The following is a 21,185-nucleotide window of genomic DNA, read 5'->3' as shown; positions in this document are numbered from 1 at the left end:
TGATCTATCCTGGAGAATGTTCCATGAACTATTGAGAAGAAAGTGTATTCTGTTTTTTTGGATGGAATGTCCTATAAATATCAAGTAAGTCCATCTTGTTTAATGTATCATTTAAAGCTTGTGTTTCCTTCTTTATTTTCATTCGGGATGATCTGTCCGTTGGTGAAAGTGGGGTGTTAAGGTCTTCTGCTATGACTGTGTTACTGTCAATTTCCCCTTTTATGGCTGTTAGTATTTGCCTTATGTATTGAGGTGCTCCTATGTTGGGTGCATAAATATTTACAATTGTTATATCTCCTTCTTGGATCCATCCCTTGATCATTAGGTAGTGTCCTTCTTTGTCTCTTCTAGTAGTCTTTATTTTAAAGTCTATTTTGTCTGATATGAGAATTGCTACTCCAGCTTTCTTTTGGTTTCCATTTGCATGGAATATCTTTTTCCATCCCCTCACTTTCAGTCTGTATGTGTCCCTAGGTCTGAAGTGGGTCTCTTGTAGACAGCATATATATGGGTCTTGTTTTTGTATCCATTCACCCAACCTATGTCTTTTGTTTGGAGCATTTAATCCATTTACATTTAAGGTAATTATCAATATGTATGTTCCTATTACCATTTTCTTAATTGTTTTGGGTTTATTATTGTAGGTCTTTTCCTTCTCTTGTGTTTCCTGCCTAGAGAATTTCCTTTAGCATTTGTTGTAAAGCTGGTTTGGTGGGGCTGAATTCTCTTAGCTTTTGATTGTTTGTAAAGCTTTTAATTTCTCCGTCAAATCTGAATGAGATCCTTGCTGGGTGCGTAGGGTAATCTTGGTTGCAGGTTTTTCTCTTTCATCACTTCAAATATGTCCTGCCAGTCCCTTCTGGCTTTTCTGCTAAAAGATCAGCTCTTAAACTTATGGGGATGCCCTTATGTGTTAGTTGTTGTTTTTCCCTTGCTGCTTTTAATATTTGTTTTTTGTATTTAATTTTTGATAGTTTGATTAATATGTGTCTTGGCATGTTTCTCCTTGGTTTTATCCTGTATGGGACTCTCTGTGATTCCTGGACTTGAATAACTATTTCCTTTCCCATATTAGGGAAGTTTTCAACTATAATCTCTTCAAATATTTTCTCAGTCCCTTTCTTTTTTTATTCTTCTTCTGGGACCCCTATCATTTGAATGTTGGTGTGTTTAGCGTTGTCCCAGAGGTCGCTAAGACTGTCCTCAATTCTTTTCATTCTTTTTGCTTTATTCTGCTCTGCAGTAGTTATTTCCACTATTTTATCTTCCAGGTTACTTGTCCGTTCTTTTGCCTCAGTTATTCTGCTCTTGATTCCTTCTAGAGAATTTTTAATTTCATTTATTGTGTTTTTCATCATTGTTTGTTTGCTCTTTTGTTCTTCTAGGTCCTTGTTAAACGTTTCTTGTATTTTCTCCATTCTATTTCCAAGACTTTGGATCATCTTTACTGTCATTACTCTGAATTCTTTTTCAGGTAGACTGTCTATTTCCTCTTCATTTGTTAGGTCTGGTAGGTTTTTACCTTGCTCCTTCATGTGCTGTGTGTTTCTCTGTCTTCTCATTTTGCTTAACTTCTGTGTTTGGGGTCTCCTTTTTGCAGGCTGCAGGTTCGTAGTTCCTGTTGTTTTTGGTGTCTGGCCCCAGTGGCTAAGGTTGGTTTAGTTGGTTGTGTAGGCTTCATGATGGAGGGGACTTGTGCCTGTGTTCTGGTGGATAAGGCTGGATCTTGTCTTTCTGGTGGGCAGGTCCACGTCTGGTGGTGTGTTTTGGGGTGTCTGTGACCTTATTATGATTTTAGGCAACCTCTGTGCTAATGGATGAGGTGTGTTCCTGTCTTGCTAGTTGTTTGGCATAGGGTGTCCAGCACTGTAGCTTGCTGGTCCTTGAGTGGAGCTGGGTCTTGGCGTTGAGATGGAGATATCTGGGAGATTTTCCCTCTTTGATATTATGTGGAGCTGGGTGGTCTCTTGTGGACCAGTGTCCTGAAGTTGGCTCTCCCACCTCAGAGGCACAGCCCTGATGCCTGGCTGGAGCACCAAGAGCCTGTCCTCCACATGGCTCAGAATAAAAGGGATGGAGGGAGGGAAGGAAGGAAGGAAGGAAGGGAGGGAGGGAGGGTGGAAGGAAGGCAGGAAGGGGAAGAAAGGAAGAAAGGAGAAAGAAAGAAAGAAAAGAAAGAAGAAAAGATAAAATAAAATAAAGTTCTTAAAATAAAAAATAATTATTAAGAAAAAAAATTTTTTTAGTAAAAAAAAAAAAAAAACAGACAGACAGAACCCTAGGACAAATGGTAAAAGCTAAGCTATACAGGCAAAATCACACACAGAAGCATACACATACACACTCAGAAAAACAGAAAGAGGGAAATATATATATGTATATATTTATATTATATATATAATATATTTATATATTATATATATTAATATATTAATCATATATTCTATATATAATATGTTATATATTAAATGTATATTAATATATTATATTAATTAAATATAATATATATATTATATTATATATATATATATATATATATATATCGTTGCTCCTAAAGTCCACCTCCTCAATTTGGGATTATTCGTTGTCTATTCATGTATTCCACAGATGCAGGGTACATCATGTTGATTGTGGAGATTTAATCCTCTGCTTCTGAGGCTGCTGGGAGAGATTTCCCTTTCTCTTCTTTATTCTCACATCTCCTGGTGTTCAGCTTTGGATTTGGCCCCGCCTCTGCGTGTAGGTCGCCTGAGGGCGTCTGTTCTTCGCTCAGACAGGACGGGGTTAAAGGAGCCGCTGATTTGGGGGCTCTGGCTCCCTCAGGCCGCGGGGAGGGAGGGGTACGCATGTGGGGCGAGCCTGCAGAGGCAGAGGCCGGCGTGACGTTGCACCAGCCTGAGGCGTGCCGTGCGTTCTCCCGGGGAAGTTGGCCCTGGACCCCGGGACCCTGGCAGTGGCGAGCTGCACAGGCTCCCTGGAGGGGAGGTGTGGAGAGTGACCTGTGCTCGCACACAGGCCTCGTGGCGGCGGCAGCAGAGACCTCAGCGTCCCACGCCTGTCTCTGAGGTCCGCGCTGATAGCCGCGGCTCGCGCCCATCTCTGGAGCTCCTTTAAGCAGCGCTCTTAATCCCCTCTCCTCGCGCACCAGGAAACAAAGAGGCAAGAAAAAGTCTCTTGCCTCTTCGGCAGCTGTAGACCTTTTCCCGGACTCCCTCCCGGCTAGCCGTGGCGCACTAGCCCCCTTCAGGCTGTGTTCACGCTGCCAACGCCAGTCCTCTCCCTGCGCTCCGACTGAAGCCCGAGCCTCAGCTCCCAGCCCCGCCCGCCCCGGCGGGTGAGCAGACAAGCCTCTCGGGCTGGTGAGTGCCGGTCAGCACCGATCCTCTGTGCGGGAACCTCTCCGCTTCGCCCTCCGCACCCCTGTTGCTGAGCTCTCCTCCGCGGCCCCGAAACTTCCCCCTCCGCCACCCACAGTCTCCGCCCGCGAAGGGGCTTCTAGTGTGAGGAAAATTTTTCCTCCTTCACGGCTCCCTCCCACTGGTGCAGGTCCCGTCCCTATCCTTTTGTCTCTGTTTTTTCTTTTTTCTTTTGCCCTACCCAGGTACGTGGGAAGTTTCTTGCCTTTTGGGAGGTCTGAGGTCTTCTGCCAGCGTTCAGTAGGTGTTCTGTAGGAGTTGTTCCACGTGTAGATGTATTTCTGATGCATTTGTGGGGAGGAAGGTGATCTCCGCGTCTTACTCTTCCCCATCTTGACGCTCTCCAGTCCCTTTGATTTTAACTGAAAAATCAATAAAAACTTTTTTCCCCTGGTTTATTCCAACCTTTATTTTTCCAAGGGTCCTAAAACACAGAAAAGCTTTTTAGCTTACTAAGAGAATCGTCTTTCTCATTCTTGAAGAAAGAAGTCAGTTCTACCTGAGCTTTTGGTATGTTTCCACTGTTCCAAAGGCTGGAACAGTTTGTAAAGTCTTATAGCTGAATTGCCTATTCTTGCTCCTCCCAAAGCTCCTTTGATGCTTAAGGGAAGTAAAAGCAAAATTAACATAAAAGGAGAGCCTCACACTTCTGGAAAACAACCATCTGACCCTGATAATCTGGAGAACTACCGAAATGGGCCCAAATTACCCAAATGAAAACATTTGCAAAAGTTTTAAGAGGTTGTCGTAGCAGTCCAACTGAGTAGGATGTGGAGGTGGAAGGAAGAGACAAGTGTGAGGGATGCCCACAGGACTTGGTGACAGATTGACTGTAATACTTGAAGAAGAAGAAGGAATCAAGATGGTTTCATCTTTAAGTGTGATAGAATATTGAGAGAAGAACAGGTTTTCTGGAGATGGTGAGTATACTTTGTGATATATAGGTATACTTCCAAATAGATAGATCTGTTACCAGAGTTGAACAGATGGCTGTGAAGCATGAGGGAGGTGAATCAGTATGAGATATGTGGAATTCATCAGGCTATAGATATTGATTGAAGAAACAGCAGTGGATGAAATATTGCTGTGAAATAGAATAGAGGATTCAATAGAGGATTGAAAACAAAACATTGAGACACACTGACGTGTGTGGGGTAGGCAGCAAAAAAGGAGGTAATATTGCTAAAGAAATTGAATAGTATCGTTGATGAACATAGTTGTAAACAGTACTAAAGGCTACAAAATATTGTAGGTGGCTTATTTTTTCATGATGAAGGAAAATTGAGTATGTTAGTAAAAGAGGAAAAGGAACCCCAAGAAGGGGAGCGATTGAATACGGGAAATGGAGTCAATTTTTTGGAGCAAATGTCTTTAAGGAAGTGAGAAAGAGCCTAAAAAAAAAGAGAGTTAGCACATCCTCTCTGACAGAAAGAAAAGGACAGGCAAGGTGGTTGTGAACAGAGAATAGGCACTGGCATCACATAGACTTATTGGAAGTTCGGCTGTGCTAATCATTTGGGGGTAAAATTGTATAACTTCTCTGGGTCTCAGTCTCTTTTTAAAGTGATGAAGATGTCTCCTTTGTAGGGTTTGAGCTTTCATGATAATAGAGGTTGAACTTTTGTACCAGCTCTTCCCTTTGCCTGGATCGCTTGTTCCCCAGAGACACCCATGCCCATTTCCTTCTTGTCCACAAGTGTCTCCTGGCTGTGACCCACCCCCAACCCCCAGTCTCAGGTAGCTTCTTCCTCTCCCTCTCATCCTCTATCTCATCACGCAAACTTATTTTTTTCATAGCACCCATTCCCATCAGAAATGACCTTATCTGCATGTCTTTTTATGTTTATTTTTTCCATGCTTAGAGTTTATTTTACCTATTAGAATATATTTGTGATAAGAACAGAGATTCAAACTCATGTACTATTCAGTTCCCCACCTCTAGGAGCATTAGGCACAATTCAGTTCAGTAAATATTAGATAAGACTATTCATAAAAAGTAGTTATTAGGGGAAGGATAAATTAGGAGTTTGAAATTAACACACTATTATATATAAAATAGATAACCAACAAGGACCTACTATATAGCATAGAGAACTAGATTCAGTATCGTGTAATAACCCATAATGGAAAAGAATCTGAAGAAAGAGTATAACTGAGTCACTTTGCTGTATACCTGAAACTAACACAACATTGTAAATCAAGTATATTTCAATTTTTTTAAAGTTGTTATTATTAGTCTGAAATTGGAGGTGAGGGAAGAGGAGTTGATAGGTTAGGAGACAACTATCTCCTCTGAGTAAAAAGAACATAGAGGACAGGACTGCAGATCCAAGCAGGTATGTGTTTGGAAATTTTAGCTCTACAAGGGATGGTTGTGGATAGAGTTATATAGTTTCCCAGTCCATTACAGGATTCTTTTATGTCCAGCCAAAATCACCCAGGCTATCTTGTCATTACTTCTTTGCCTTTAGTTAACCAAAAGTCTCCTTAAAAAAATTATACATGCATACCATTTATTTGCTTCTGTGTGAATAATATTACTAATGATGGCTAACAATTTTCATTTTTATATTTGCAAGGCCCAGGCACCATTAACCACTGTACATATATGAGCTCATTTATTCCTCTCAGCAATCCTATAAGGACAGTAGTATAATTATCCCATTTTGCAGCTGAGAAAACTGAGGTCACATAGCTAAGAGCAGACCCAAGCAGTTCAGCTGTGAAGCCCATGCCCTTAACCACTGAACTATACTGCCTCTCAAGACCTCATCTACCCATCTGAAAGAAAAATTAATGTTGCTTCGTTGAAGCCAGACAAAGCTGTTTATCAGCTAGTCAGACAAAGCATGTCAGATTGTCCTGCCAGGGAAATGTCCTAGGAGAAATTGTCCTGTCAGGGAACAAACCTGGAAGGAATTTTCCTTTCAAGGAAAGGAATACTTGATCAATCAAATCAAGTATTCCTAAAATCATTACCTTTTCTCCCCACCTCACTTTGGCAACCCCTTGCAATTTAAGGTCATCTGAAAATTGAATTAATGTTCTGTTTACTCCTTTTTTCAGGTAATCTAATAAATACTCTGGGCTCAACCCTGAACGCCTCCTAGAAAATTTACCCATGCTCCACAGATTGGCTGACATGGTGAAAGGATATTCAGTTTTGCATAGATAAACTTTGATTTGCATTATATAGTGTCTAATATATGACTTCTTAGAATGTTTATGATTAATGCTTTGCTTACAACCCGAAACACTGGTTATAAATTTCAGCCCTATCTTTTCTTATTCAGTTTTTCCAGTGATCTGCTCTAGCTCCTCTTTTATTTTTTCCCAGTGTGTTTTTAGATTATATTGACCATCAAGAAATCCTTATTTGGAGTCAGTAGAGTCTAATTCCTCATTTTCTTAAAATTTACACGAAGGAAAATTATGAAAAGGAAGTGAAGTTTTAAAGTTATCTTTATCAGTATGCTTCCACATCAGTTTCTTAAACTCAGGGGTAATGAATCACTCTTGATTATTCTAAAATTAGATCTGTCTTGCATAGTGACAGTGCTGTGGTCTGCAGGTGTGTGGAAGTGTAGCAAGTTGGTAAAAACTACTGACTGTGGAGCCAGACTGCCTAGGTGTTAATCCTTTGCTCTGTGTGCTAACTGTGTGACCTTGGGCAAGGTAACTTCTCTGAGCCCCAATTTCATTAGATGTAAAATGGAGATAATAATATCTTTAATGTTGTTGCAGGGATTACTTGAATTAATATAGGTAAAGTATTTAGAACAGTGTATGGAACCTGGAAAGATCTATGTAATGCTGTTTTCTTTGTTCTTGATTCTGCTGTAACTTAGGAAGAAGTTGCTTTCCTTGTCACTAAGTGTTGTAAAAATGCTTTCTTAACAAATATTATTTTCATTCATCTTGACAGATTCAAAAGATTAATTCAGTATGATATGCTTTAGTTCTTTCTGTATATCATTTATTGATTGTTAAAAGTTGTGATTAATTTAGAGCCAGATCATAAGCTTCTTTATGCCTCTTATGTAATGTCTTGATCAGATGACAGTGAAAAACAATCTAAATAATGATGTCTTCAATATTTTTCTTTGTTTTTAAAAGTCCAATGACTCAGTGTTTCCCTTGGGTTAGAATATTTTAAAATTCCTATTTAATTTTAAAGAAGTTATTTTATTTATGTGTAAATATCCAAAAAGGCAGACCTACCAACTGGTAGGTAAGTACATTCAGGTGTGTAAAGCAGCTGCTCCTTCACCCATCTCTAAAATGTGCATACTGCCATCTGCTGGAAAGAGCTTTTGTACAGCATTTGAAGAGTATTTTTGAAAAAAATTGTTGAACAATTTTTCCCATAAATTTTTTTGATAATTTAAACTATATCGTTAATTCCATTGAGAGTAAATAAATTTACAGTATAAGAGTTTTTGAATCCTTTTCAATGAAAACCAAGATTGGGGCAGTTGTGCTTTTTTGTTTGCTTAATTTTTTGTTTTTTCAGATAGATTGGAAAATACATTGACAAACCTTTAAAACTTTTTATATAGATAGGTAGAAGTGTTCTAATGTGTTTTGTATTTTTCTGAGGGCAGTTATGTGGCATTTTGTGAAGCCACACAGCAGCTGTGTGAAGCAAGCAGAGCAAGTACAATTATAATTTGCCTGTGAGAAAACAGAGGCTCAGAGAGGTTAAGTGACCAACCCAAAGTCACTCAGTTTATCGGTGGAATAGTTGGGACCAGAATCCAGGTCTTTGAATATATCTAATCCTGAGGTGCTGATTATTTCTCCAACTCTTATCATATCCTATGTCTATGAGCATAAAAACATTACATCCTGTTATCAATAAGGTCCAGCAAGATGACAAGCAGCCAATTTATTATGTACATTTTAAAAGTGAATAATGTACAGGAAGCAACTTTTTAAAACCTTGAAAAGCAAAATAATAAATGATATCCCGTGCCTTGCACAATACAGACACCTATTTGTTGATTTACCACATTGGAAGAATATTTTCTCCTACATATAAATATTATTGCCTTATAGTTGATTATTTCTACCCCCAATAATTTAGTTATACTCTGAGACAGTTTCGCAAATAGGTACCAGCTCAGAACATTCCATAACTGATTTTGGTTTCTCCTGGAGTGCTCTGTTATCTAAGTAGCGTGGCATAATAGGGATTTTTGTTAAATAATACTTTTCTTTTGGTGAATGGTAAATTTGACTTTTTAAAAAGTGTCTTTTTATTTCATCATTTTATAACGTAATATTGCCATTGAGAGCATGAATTTTGTGCATGATACTTTCTCAGCACTGTACTGATTTTAAAATTTACCAAATAAAAATGAATGTACCAATTTGGGGTGATCATATGTACATTATACTAGCTCAGATATCACAAGCTACTTGTTATGATTGCCAGCTCTCATTTTATGATTCTAATAGTTTTCTGATATAGTTGTCTCCCATAACATTTAAAAGTGTTGCTGTTGGGCTTCCCTGGTGGCGCAGTGGTTGAGAGTCCGCCTGCCGATGCAGGGGACACGGGTTCGTGCCCCGGTCCGGGAGGATCCCACATGCCACGGAGCGGCTGGGCCCGTGAGCCATGGCCGCTGAGCCTGCGCGTCCGGAGCCTGTGCTCCGCAACGGGAGAGGCCACAACAGTGAGAGGCCCGTGTACCGCAAAAAAAAAAAAAAAAAAAAAAAGTGTTGCTGTCACTGCTATATTGCCATGCTTATAAGGGCCTTCCTTCCCTCCGTCACCTCTCCTCAAGAAATTCTTTTTATCTATTTTTCTTTAGTTTAAAATTTTATTTTTCCCCTATTTTGTGCCCTTACTAACATTGAACATTTTTTTAATATTAAATGCACTTACGTTTCAGTTACATTACGTACATGTTAAAACTTTGTGTGTGAAGCCATGCTGCTAATTCAGAACAGCTGCCTTATAAGAAGTCTCTTGGAATGTCCATGAGTCTCTCTGGATGATTGTAGTAGTGACAGACCCAGCTTTGGACTTTTACTTGTATTGGGACTATGATGCTAGAAATTTCTTATCAGATAATTAAGCCAGAAGAAGAGGGGGATTAAATCTTCAATTAGGCAGTATGAGGCATTGAGTAAAATAAGAGAATCTGTCCATGGCCAAAAGGATCATAAGCAATCATAGCTTTTTGCCCAGCATTCAATTTTCCTTATAATGACCTGAAATCTTCCCCTTTAATAGTGTGAACCCATGGTTTTTAGTTTTATTTGCTGTAGATATGCAGAATAAATTGAACCCCTTTTCCACATGGTGGCTATTAAGTTTTATTTTCTACTTCCCACAGTCTAATGTGCTTTAATGTCCTTCTGTCCTTCTCACTCATAAAATGTTTGAGCAATTGTGTACATGAATTAAATCTTTTAATTCTTACCCCAACTCCATGAGGTAGTATTCTTATTATGTCTATTTGATTGAGGTTCAGAAAGATGAAGACCACACAAGCAATGAAGGTCTTGAACCAAGACATCAACTGAGACTACTAGTGGCTTGTGTCAGGCTTTAGCCACTGTATCCTCCCACCATTTTTTATGTGACACATTTTCTAGGCTCCTTGCTCTTTGCTTAGAGAGGAGTCTGGATACATTCCTGTTTGTATACATCTCTTTTGTAAGACAGAACAGACAAAATGAACTCAATAGTTCAGGTGTACAATGGCCTGTAGCGGGACAGCTTGGGCATGAGCTACCAGCCTGCACACCTGTGCAATGCAAGAGAGAATTGCAGATTTTTTTTCACCCCTTATCTTGAATAGGTATTAAATTGGGTCTCACCATTATATGGGTGTGTGTGTTTATAAATGTATAAATAAATGTATTTTTCCACTTTAAATGTATTTTTTCCACATTAAAAAATGTATTTTTCCACTTTAGGGAAGCTGTTCTTCCCTTTTTAGTTACATCTAAAAATTCAGTAAGTATACGTTTAATCTACATTTAAGACCTTGATATTTTAAGGTGTTCTGTGTAGTCCCATTAGATTTCTGAAACATTTCATTTGAGATTTCTTGGCCTGTTTCTTGGTCAGTGTGGCAAGAAATTCATGAATTTCTTTTCTTAGAGCATTCTGTTATCCTTGAGTTATATTTCTTTTTAAGGTCTGTCTTTCCTCTGTAGGCTTTAAATTTGCTGTGCCTTCTGTCCAAACCTCCTGGATCTTAAGTTGAATTGAGGTTGGTTTTCCATCCCTCTTTTAGTTATTGTGACAAATGTTGGTTCCCTGTTCCTGAGAACAGCTAAGAACTTTGAAATGTAGCCAGATAATTCCACCTTTCCCATTTCTGCTAACATTTGCCAACTTACTAAGCAATCTTTATTCACACCAATTTTGCACTAGTATAATCAGAAGATATGTCTACTTTAGACTGCCAGTAATTTACGGAGTGTTTTTGCATGTTAGCTAATCTCTACGGTCTTCATCTTCCTCAGCTATATAAATCTGTGTTGGACTATGGCCTCTGAGGTTGCTTAAGTTCTAATATCTGTGATTTTAAAGTATACCAAATTACCTATAGAAATTTTAATTTAACATTTACAATTAAATAAAAAGCAGTGACTCAACTTTGCCTTTCTGAGCTATACCCAGGACTGGTATTATATGTACTTGTACAGTCATCTTAGTAATTAAGATATGGAAGGATTTCTTTACTGTAGGACTTCTAAATAATCATTGCCTCAGCTGCCCCACTCCTGGGGTGGGGAGGCATTGGGAGGGCCACCCAGTTACTGGCCCACAGATAGACCACCACGGCTTCTGCACACAGGCTTCCCCAACCAGACGTAACACCCCTGATGTCAACAGGGGCACCTGGAGGACATGCTTGCTCTTTTCCTCCACATGGTTGCAGCCACTCACTGCTGGCAGATGCTTCACCAGAGTCATCGTCTTGTGATGAATGTTATGTGTGGATCATAGCACACATGGACTTTTAACACTACAGTAGTTTAATGAAGCCCTTTTAAAGCATATTCTCTATGTTCATGGTACTGTGGGGTTTACAAAATCAGTAATTCACATAGCCAAGAATTATTCCATAGTTAAAAGTAAATGATTTCATTTCAGACATCAGTTTAAACTAAACTAAAAAAAGGGGGACTTGACTTCTATATTTGGGATTACACAACCATACCCTAAATGTGCATCTCATGAAATCCTTTGTTTTGCCTTTCTTCAGGTAATTATCTACTTTGTTTCTAGGTGAATGAAATTTACCATGATGAGTCCCTGGGAGTGCATATAAATGTGGTTCTGGTGCGCATGATAATGCTGGGCTATGCAAAGGTAAAATGTCTTACTGTATGTCAAATGTGAACATCAAGGACTGGATTAGCAAACAGATTAGATTGTTGAAGCCATAACTAACATTCAACGTAGACATGTCTGACGTAGACCCCAGTTGCTCTGAACTGAGAGGAGAAAACTGCCCCAATGAATGGAGATCTCTAAATTTGAGTAGATAATGAATGATTTTTGTGCTGGTACTATTTGCTGTGTTTACCTCTGTCTTATGGAGTTGGAGATACTTATCCTGATTTTGGCATGACTGTATGAATGAAAATGAATGGATACCATTATTAAAAAAAAGAATTTCCTTAATCTAACATCATCATCAAATTTATGATTCATTTATTATTCCAAAACATCTATATTGAGTGCCTACTATGTGTCAGATGCTTTCTAGGTGCTTCAAATATATCTGTGAAGCAGAATAACAGAGATCCTTACCCTCTCATGATTTCTTGAAAACAATATGTGAAATATGAGTCTTTTCGACTAAGAAAAGTGAAGCATACGGTGAATATTTTTTTTATTTAAAAGGGCATTAATCTTTTTGAAAGCAAAATGTTGGGTCAAAATACATACAATAGGCATTTTTATGTAATGTAACTTTAGCTGGCTTTAAAATGACACTAGATGTGTCCCTGTCCTTGGAAATAATGGAATGGAGGAAGTGGTCTCTCCCTTTGAGGAGAAAACATAGGGGAAGTGACTAACTTGGCAGCTTTCTTAATGTTTAAAATTACATGTCCCCCCTCCCATAATTAATCCTCCTGATTATGGAATACTAATGAAATTATGCATTTAGCAAACAGGAAAAAAATCCATGTGTTTGCATTTTATTATGTATGAAAGCTTATCATTTCTGGTGAGAGTGTGTCATTGATCTTTAGTTTATCCCACAAACCTGACCTACTTTGTGTCTCCAACACTGAATGCAAGTCAGATCCAGATGGAGATGTTACCAGCTTTCAGTTGGTTATTAAATCATTTGTTTGGAGAAGTATGTGTTCAACTATAATAAACCAAACATTTTTCTTAAGAATGTAAACACTGATAAAAACATTTGCTGAAATGTAACAAAGCTCTCAGCCGGTCAGCCAAGTAGAGACTAATTTTGGGTTCCAAGTTCAATTTCTCATTCCATCAGAAGTACTCGGGGAAGTATGGCTCCTGGGTTCTTGAAGGATGGGGCCTTTCCCTCTAAACTTTTAACTCCTGACAATAATGTGATAGTAGAAGCATTCCAAGGAATGTCAATCCATCTCTTGGAATTGCAGGTTATGAGTACACCCCTCTTCATTGCTGTGAGGTTAAAGTAAAGGGTAGGGGTTTTTTTTTTTCAGTGTGAGGTTTATATAATTTGTTCCTCAAATCGAAGATTCCACCAGCTTTGCCAGCTGATTGAAGAACTTATATTCTTCCCGTATGTTGATTAATTTTGGACCCCCCACCCCAAAAAAATTGAAACTGAAGATCTTTCACTTTAACATCTCTGGGAAAAAAGTCTCATGCCCAAATCTTTCCATGTATCCTCTATTTTTGTTCTTAATATTTTTGAAACTAAAAATCTAAGCTAAATCAGGAATTCTTACTAGAAGTTTTACCCAATTGATTAATATCGAGTTGCTTCACAACAGCAAAAGAATCTCAGCGTCACGTATTTCCATTAATGGTGTCAGCCACCTTTCACACAGGTAATATTGATCATAAAGGTATCCCTCATGGGCATGTAGAATTTCCAAATGAGAGTATTTGGAAATATTTATTTCCAAATAAGTATTTATTTCCAAGTAAGCCCCCGATAATATTATTGTACATTATTTAATTACTGTAATCTCAAATGTTAATTTCAGAGAATGTTATTAAAGGAAGCCTTTGGGAAAATGCTGTGTATGTCTTTAACATATTGTTTCCTCCTAGTCCATCAGCCTCATAGAACGGGGAAACCCATCCAGGAGCTTGGAGAACGTGTGTCGCTGGGCTTGCCAACAACAAAAATCTGATCCCAATCATTCTGAACACCATGATCATGCAATTTTTTTAACGCGGCAAGACTTCGGACCTGCTGGAATGCAAGGTATTTCCATTAATATGTAGAAGAAAAACTTAAGGGCATGACTTTTCAAAAGTAATCCTAAATCAGGGAGTCTGTTCAAATGTTCAGATCTCCACCATCACTTTCCTCCATGCATCAGCCAGGCATACACTTCCTTTCTGTTGCTTCCAGTGACTTCCGTGGAATTTGCAATGCTAAATGCCACCTAAATACTATGATAAATTACACTCTCCTTTACAATAAGGAGTGTGCATCTGGGGTACAGAGGGGATGCTGTAAAATGTGGTGTGATTTCCACTAACTGTTTGGAATGGGAAGGGAGATGCCATGGGAAATGTCTGCTGCCAAAGAGCTTTCTTCCAAAGTCAGCTTACATTTATCTAATAAAGTCTGATGTAGACTTTGGAAAAAATTAGACTGACCATTTTCTTTTCAACGTTGATGGAATTTCTGGCTCCCTTCATCAGTACCGTGATATGAAGGACCATTCACTACAGCAGAAAGACAGAGCTTAGTTGGTGGGCAGAACAGAATGGTAACCCCAGGCAGTTCCTTCCCTTAGGAGAGGAGAAAATGCAGACCCAATGAATCTTTTTAGAGCCCATTACCTGTGGCTTTCCCAAGAGAATGTGGTGCAATGCTAGCAGAGAAATAATACTGCCTCTGTTTCCTGAAAAGCTTTTTTTCCCCGCCTAGGCAAAGGTCCAGTAGTAATTCTTAATGGGTTTTCTCATAAAATGAAAATGAAAGTAATTGTTATTCTCTACAGGATATGCTCCAGTCACAGGCATGTGTCATCCAGTGAGAAGTTGTACCCTGAATCATGAGGATGGTTTTTCATCTGCTTTTGTAGTAGCCCATGAAACTGGCCATGTGTAAGTCACTGCCGACAGCTATAAAGCAAAAAGAAAAAAGAAAAAAACAAGGTCTTTTCTGTCTGCTTCTCTCAGTATTGTTCATACTTTGGTCAGAGTGCATGCCAGCATGCAACTCTCATCCCTTGCCAAGTTTGAGGAGCTGAAAACAGTGAAGAGGTCATGCACTGAAACTAAATGAGTGACTCTGGCTTGCAGAGACACTCCTGGGCTTTTCATAGCTATAGAATAAAAAAGGCATTTGTGTCAGATTGCTCTCAGTTTCACAGTGTCTGTGACTTCTCCACAAAAGCCACATTAACTTAAAAAACACCTATTTTCCTGTACTTATTTCCAAAACAGAAATTACGCCAAAGCCATGGCCCCTATGATGATTCTTACCAGTAAGGTCTCGCTTTGTGTTCTAGGCTGGGAATGGAGCATGATGGACAAGGCAACAGGTGCGGTGATGAGACTGCCATGGGAAGTGTCATGGCTCCTTTGGTGCAAGCAGCGTTTCATCGTTACCACTGGTCCCGCTGCAGCGGCCAAGAACTGAAAAGATACATTCAGTATGTCTCCTTCTGCGTGTCATGAGAATGTTATAGTAGAAATACAGATGTGAAACTGGCTCTTAGGACCTTGATCAGAACCAAACTCCCAGGGAATGAAAACTTTTGTTCATGATAAACATTTTCTTGTGACTCAGCTTTTGGCACAATTCCACAATGTAATTGCAATATTTTAAGCCATGAGCCTAGAATTTAAGTGAATTTTTTTACTGTGATTTCCTTTTAGTAAATTCTTTATGGAATCTTTGACTAATGGTCAAAGTTGATTTGAGGAGGGGTTGGTCATGCGATGCCTGCATAAGGTACCATCTATATACCCCGTAGCATAGGGGTCAGGATCTGCCCTGCCACACCATGTGCGGGTTCAGCTAGGGACACAAACAAGGTTGTCATGGTTCTACTGTGTTTCTAAGTATGGTTGGCTTATTTTCCTGTGATGAATAAAGATGAATGGTCTTTTTCTAAATGGAGCTGAAACCAAAAACCCTAAAAGGTATGCTTTTGTAACCTTGCTTTATGATCTGATGAAATTCCAGAGTATGTAACCTAAGAATACTTTTTCATTGGAACATGATAAAAAAATGAACATTTAACTACATGCAGTATTTTCCTTCCTACAGTTCCTATGACTGTCTCCTTGATGACCCTTTTGAACATGACTGGCCCAAACTCCCAGAACTTCCTGGAATCAATTATTCTATGGATGAGCAATGTCGTTTTGACTTTGGTGTTGGTTATAAAATGTGCACTGCGGTATGTTACTCACAGTCAATTTAGATTTTGCATATTGAAATCTACTTGCTTAGCTCCTGTTTGGTGACATTTACAGACTCACTGGTGCGAGAATATGAACCAACGATTTTGTGTTTGCTATGTCAGTACATGCTAAACCTAAGTGCTTTAAATATACTATCTTATTTAATCCTTGTGACAGGCTAGAAGGGAGTTGGTATACTTTTATTTTACAGATGAACAAGCCAAGACTTACAGAGATTAAGCAACTTGCTTAAGTCACACATCTGGTGAATAGGGCTTTTTATATGTTGGAGAAAGCTTTATTTGTTAGAGCAAGAAAAAAAGTATTTCATCAAAAGAAGTTGATCTGCTGTTTGAATTCCTCCATATGCAGATATATACAGATATTTGGTTTGTTTGTAAGGTATACACGGTCAGCTCCTAATGACCTGCGATAATGTTCTGACCTGAGAATTCTAAAGCTTTGGCTCACTAGTATAGAAAATTATAGTTTCTGCATTAGGTAATAGGAATTAGAACAAAAAACCCAGATCCAAAATGAGTACTAATTAAAAAAAAAAAAAAAGCTATGACCATGAGTCTGTATGTGCATAATTAGTGGTATAGGCAATGAAGATGTGGGTAAACTGGTGTTTGATATATATATGTATATTTTAATTTATCTAAAGAATGATAAGGTATTTACTGTTAGAGAGCGGATGAGGAAACAGTAACACAAATACGTGTGCTTATATATACATTTGGATATTATAATGTAGTGTTTTAGGAAAATAAAAGACATTCTTAAGAGTGAGAAAACTAAGATTCTGGTCTGTCTCTGTTACTGTCTTATTGTATCCATAACTATAGTCTTACCTTATAACCCATATTTCTCAGCCATGGATTGTTATGAAGATCAAATATATGGAAAGTCCTTTATAAACTATATGAATGTATTTATATTTTGTTATACCTGGAATACATTATCTTACACAGAAAGTTTGACAAATATTTTCTGCTTTTGGTTGGCTCATTATGATGGGCATTTTAATTATTTATTTCTGACTGGTTCATACATTCAGGGATAAAGAGAAGCCATTTTGATGGCTTGAGAGCTGCAAAACCACTATAATGTTTTCATATTTAAAATGTTCATAATAATTACTCATTCTTTTTAAAATCCCAATATTGTCTATTTGAAAACCATAAGATAGAAATGGCATAAAGAATAGTAAAAGTCAACAGAAGAATCCCAGACAAATCATTGTTTATCAGTGTTATTTTAGAAAAGCGGAATGAAAGTATTCTTTACTTGGAATTCTTAGGCAGTGTTTGTTTGTTTCCTTAACATGCCACAACTTTGACTATTAACTTGAAATTAAAATATCCAAGAAACATGACATGAAGAAACTGTGTAGAAGGTGTTGTTGGTACAAGTCATTCCATCTCTATGTCCCTGAGAGTTTGGTTTTTTTCTCTTCTAGTTCCGAACCTTTGACCCATGTAAACAGCTTTGGTGTAGCCATCCTGATAATCCCTACTTTTGTAAGACTAAAAAAGGACCCCCACTTGATGGGACCGAATGTGCTGCTGGAAAAGTGAGTATAATCTATTTATACAATAAAGATTTAAGATACGTTGCATAATAATCATCTTTAAATAACATGTATTGTCATTTTTAAGAAAACCATAGTACATAAAGTTTCATTGTGGGGATGCATGAACACTGTGTACAAGTTTCCTATAGCTGCTATAACAACTTACCACAGACTTAGTGGCTTAAATCAACAGAAAACTACTCTCTCAGTTCTGGAGGCTGGAAGAACAAAATCAGTTTTCACTGAGCTGAAATCAATGTGTGGGCAGAATGATACTCTCTCCAGAGGCTCTAGTGAAGAATCTGTCCTTAGCTCTTCCAGCTTCTGGTGATTGACTGACTCCCTTGACTTGTGGCTGCACCACTCCAGTCTCTGCCTTTGTGGCCACATTGCCCCCTTCTCTTCTGTGTATAAATTTCCCTCTGCCCCTCTCTTGTAAGGATACATATGATGGCATTTAGGGTCCACCTGGATAATCCAGGATAATCTCCCCATCTAAAAATTCTTACTTAATTACATCTGCAAAAACTCTTTTCCAAATAAGGTAACATTTACAGCTTTTAAGGATTAGGACTTGACATCTTTGAGGCCACTATACAGCCCCCTACTGATAGAATAGGAAGTGGCAGCTCAGCCAAGTATCTGGGCCCTAATGGGATTTGATTTACTTGCTGGCATCCCATTCCTTGTGAAAGTTGTCCAGAAATAAAGTCATGTGAACTTGTACAGAAAATTTGGCCTTGCTCTTTGGGGAAAGATGCCCAGAAGTTTCAATCTCAAGTTGCATAGTGAGGATCAAATGCTCAGAAACTGGCCCAGTGCCAAGCTACACTACTCAGGAGGGGAAAGATCATGAAACCCAAAACAAAGGGATGTTAAGAACTCAAGTTGAAGAGCTTTGACTAGTTTGGAAATAAGATATTGTAGATAGGACCAAAACCTGGCAAAGAAGATTTATATAGCTTTTAGGTCTTCTGAAGCCCTTTAAAGCTCTATTTCGAATGTGTATAAATTGTACTTACTATGAGAATTACAAGCATGATAATAATAATAATAAAATCTCCCATTATTCACGTTTAAACTCTTAGGCACTATGCTAAACTTGTACAGTGTGTTGCTCTGGGAAAATTCAGTATTACAGACTTCTGACTGAAAAAACAGAAGCAACAATGAGTTGATTCATTTTTGCTTTATGAAAAAGGTATTCTGTAAACCAACTCTGGACATCCAACTTCCCTAAATATATTTGTGTTATGTTTCAATTTCCCAGAGTTGAGTTTTAAGAAACACTTTCATTGTATGTAGGATAAAAAAGTGAGTCAAAATGTTGGAAGGGAAAAGAACACCTTTTGAGCATCTGCTGTGTGCTGGGTACTGTAAGCTCTAGGCCTCTACAGTATCCATGATTTAGTACTCCCCACTTAGTTTTTCCAGTCAGAGAGTCTTACACTACTCATGGTCCTTTCCAGGTCCCAGTTTTCCTCATCAGAAAGGTAAAGATCATATATCTCTCAGAATCATTGTGAAGGAAAATTTTAACAATTATGTACAAGTGTTTTGAAAGTTATATATGTTTTAGATATGTTATGTTAATTATTTTCTAAATTAAGACATATGGTTTCCTGTCATTATTTTAAAAGGGAGCAGATTGCCCTTGAAAAACTCCAGTAATATAGATAATGAGGAATGAAGGGTAGAATAGCACCTACTGGGCAAGTTGGGTGCTCAGATCATCCTTATTGATTATGATGTTTGATACTGGTAAATGTGTCATTTAAAACCTTGTGAATGTTATTTTTTAAATTTTAATTTTATACTTTAAAATGCAAGTCTAAATTATGCAGTGTACAGGGCACTGCTCTGAGATAATTTTAAGTGTATTTTTGCCTGAAAAAGAAAAAAAAAAGAAATGAAGTCCTTCACTTGGTGATCCTTGTATAAGAACTTCAGCTTTAGCATATGCATGATTTTCATGATTGCTTTGTGTCATTTCCCTAAGTGGTGCTATAAGGGTCATTGCATGTGGAAGAATGCTAATCAGCAAAAACAAGATGGCAACTGGGGATCATGGACCAAATTTGGCTCCTGTTCCCGGACCTGTGGAACTGGTGTTCGCTTTAGAACACGCCAGTGCAATAATCCAGTGTGAGTATAACTCCTGTCATTCTGGTTATTGGGATAGACCAGAAAATGCTTCAATATCATGTCGCTAATGCTCTGTTTCTTGAAGTACATGTAAAACACAGAACATGAAAACTAACGGTTTAAGTATCTATTTTGGGTAAATCCCCATTTATCAATCTTGTGAAGAGTAGTCCATGGTTAAGATTAGAAACTGTTCAAGAAATTGCTATTTAGGAGGATTAAGGAGCTGAGCGGGGAAAGCAGATGGCTGTGCTCTTAGGACCTGGGCACCGAGGCTGTGAGACCCGCTGGAGGAAGGACAGGCCTGCCGGCGGGAGCAACACCAACCAGAGGCTCCCTCACTTCCGAGTTAGGAGAAGAATGCTTCAGAGCTGGGTGACGGGAAGATGGTAAAAGAAGGCCAAGGAACTGTTGGGGGAAAAGCTATCCTTAAAGTAGTTAGAACAGCGAGGGTTCACTGCGAGCCACACTCTGGTCTAAGTGTTTTAAACATGCTGACTCATTTAATCCTCACGGTGTTTCCCTAAGGAAGATTGGATTATTATTTTCATTTTACATATTAGGAAACAGAGGCATAGAGCTGTGATCAGTGTTTCTTTGGGTTGCTTCTACATGTTTTATACATGATATAAAATATAATTTTCCTGGGACCATATACCTGTTTTGTGTTTCTTTGTATACTTTTGCTGTGCATTTAAAATACACTGTTTGAAAAAGACACTGCTTTAAAATATACTGATTTAAGTTGAGTTTGGGAATTCCCGCCACCAGACCTCAGCAGGGAGAGGATAGTGCTTTTGGAAAGGGATTGAAATTAGAAAGTATGAGTTCATTCACTTTGTGCTGGCAGCTCAGAAGCCTTGGCTTTCTGTCCTCCAGCACTGTGTCTGCAAGCTTCAGCTGCTGGACCAGTGCCAAAAGGCCTTTTTAAATGTTGTCTTTTCTTTAGGCCCATCAATGGTGGTCAGGATTGTCCTGGTGTTAATTTTGAGTACCAGCTTTGTAATACAGAAGAATGCCAAAAACACTTTGAGGACTTCAGAGCCCAGCAGTGCCAGCAGCGTAACTCCCACTTTGAATACCAGAATACCAAACACCACTGGTTGCCATATGAACATCCTGACTGTGAGTAAGATGCCCTCGCTTTTCCTGCTGTGTGGATGGTTACTTAGAGCTTAAGCTTTGTCAACACGCAATCCCTTGGACTCTTGATCTCTACTTGGTAACTTAGAAAACTTGGTGCTTATAGGGGTAGGTCCTCCTGGGTTTCCAAGAATAAGGCTAACACACGCCTTTCTCTAGAGAGGTGAGAATTATGGAATAGCTCCTGGGAAGCAGCACTGCCACTGTCACTACTGGAAAGACAAGTAGAAAGCAATGCCTGGGAGAGATGTTGAGTCCCCTCATGCAACTGAAATCCCTCTACTAGGAAATGCTTCTGGAATATTGTTATCCCTCCTTTCTGAATAAC

At 38.6% G+C, this 21,185-nt stretch overlaps 1 protein-coding gene across 2 annotated transcripts in view; it reads left to right on the top strand.

The window, feature by feature from the left end:
* ADAMTS3 (ADAM metallopeptidase with thrombospondin type 1 motif 3) overlaps positions 1 to 21,185 on the top strand; it is a 292,103-nt gene that overhangs the window by 241,381 nt on the left and 29,537 nt on the right. For both annotated transcript variants that reach the window (XM_081234495.1, XM_081234496.1), the window contains exons 6-13: positions 11,671 to 11,754; positions 13,675 to 13,831; positions 14,580 to 14,685; positions 15,093 to 15,236; positions 15,857 to 15,989; positions 17,456 to 17,569; positions 19,569 to 19,714; positions 20,664 to 20,839. In XM_081234495.1, coding sequence (XP_081090621.1) covers positions 11,671 to 11,754; positions 13,675 to 13,831; positions 14,580 to 14,685; positions 15,093 to 15,236; positions 15,857 to 15,989; positions 17,456 to 17,569; positions 19,569 to 19,714; positions 20,664 to 20,839 — 1,060 coding nt within the window. The remainder of the gene's footprint in view (positions 1 to 11,670; positions 11,755 to 13,674; positions 13,832 to 14,579; positions 14,686 to 15,092; positions 15,237 to 15,856; positions 15,990 to 17,455; positions 17,570 to 19,568; positions 19,715 to 20,663; positions 20,840 to 21,185) is intronic.

The sequence above is a fragment of the Mesoplodon bidens genome (assembly GCF_964165515.1).
Source record: "Mesoplodon bidens genome assembly, chromosome: 1".
NCBI classification, from domain to species: Eukaryota; Metazoa; Chordata; class Mammalia; order Artiodactyla; family Ziphiidae; genus Mesoplodon; species Mesoplodon bidens.
Note: the sequence above shows the minus strand (reverse complement) of the source record. Positions and strands in the feature narration are given on the sequence as shown.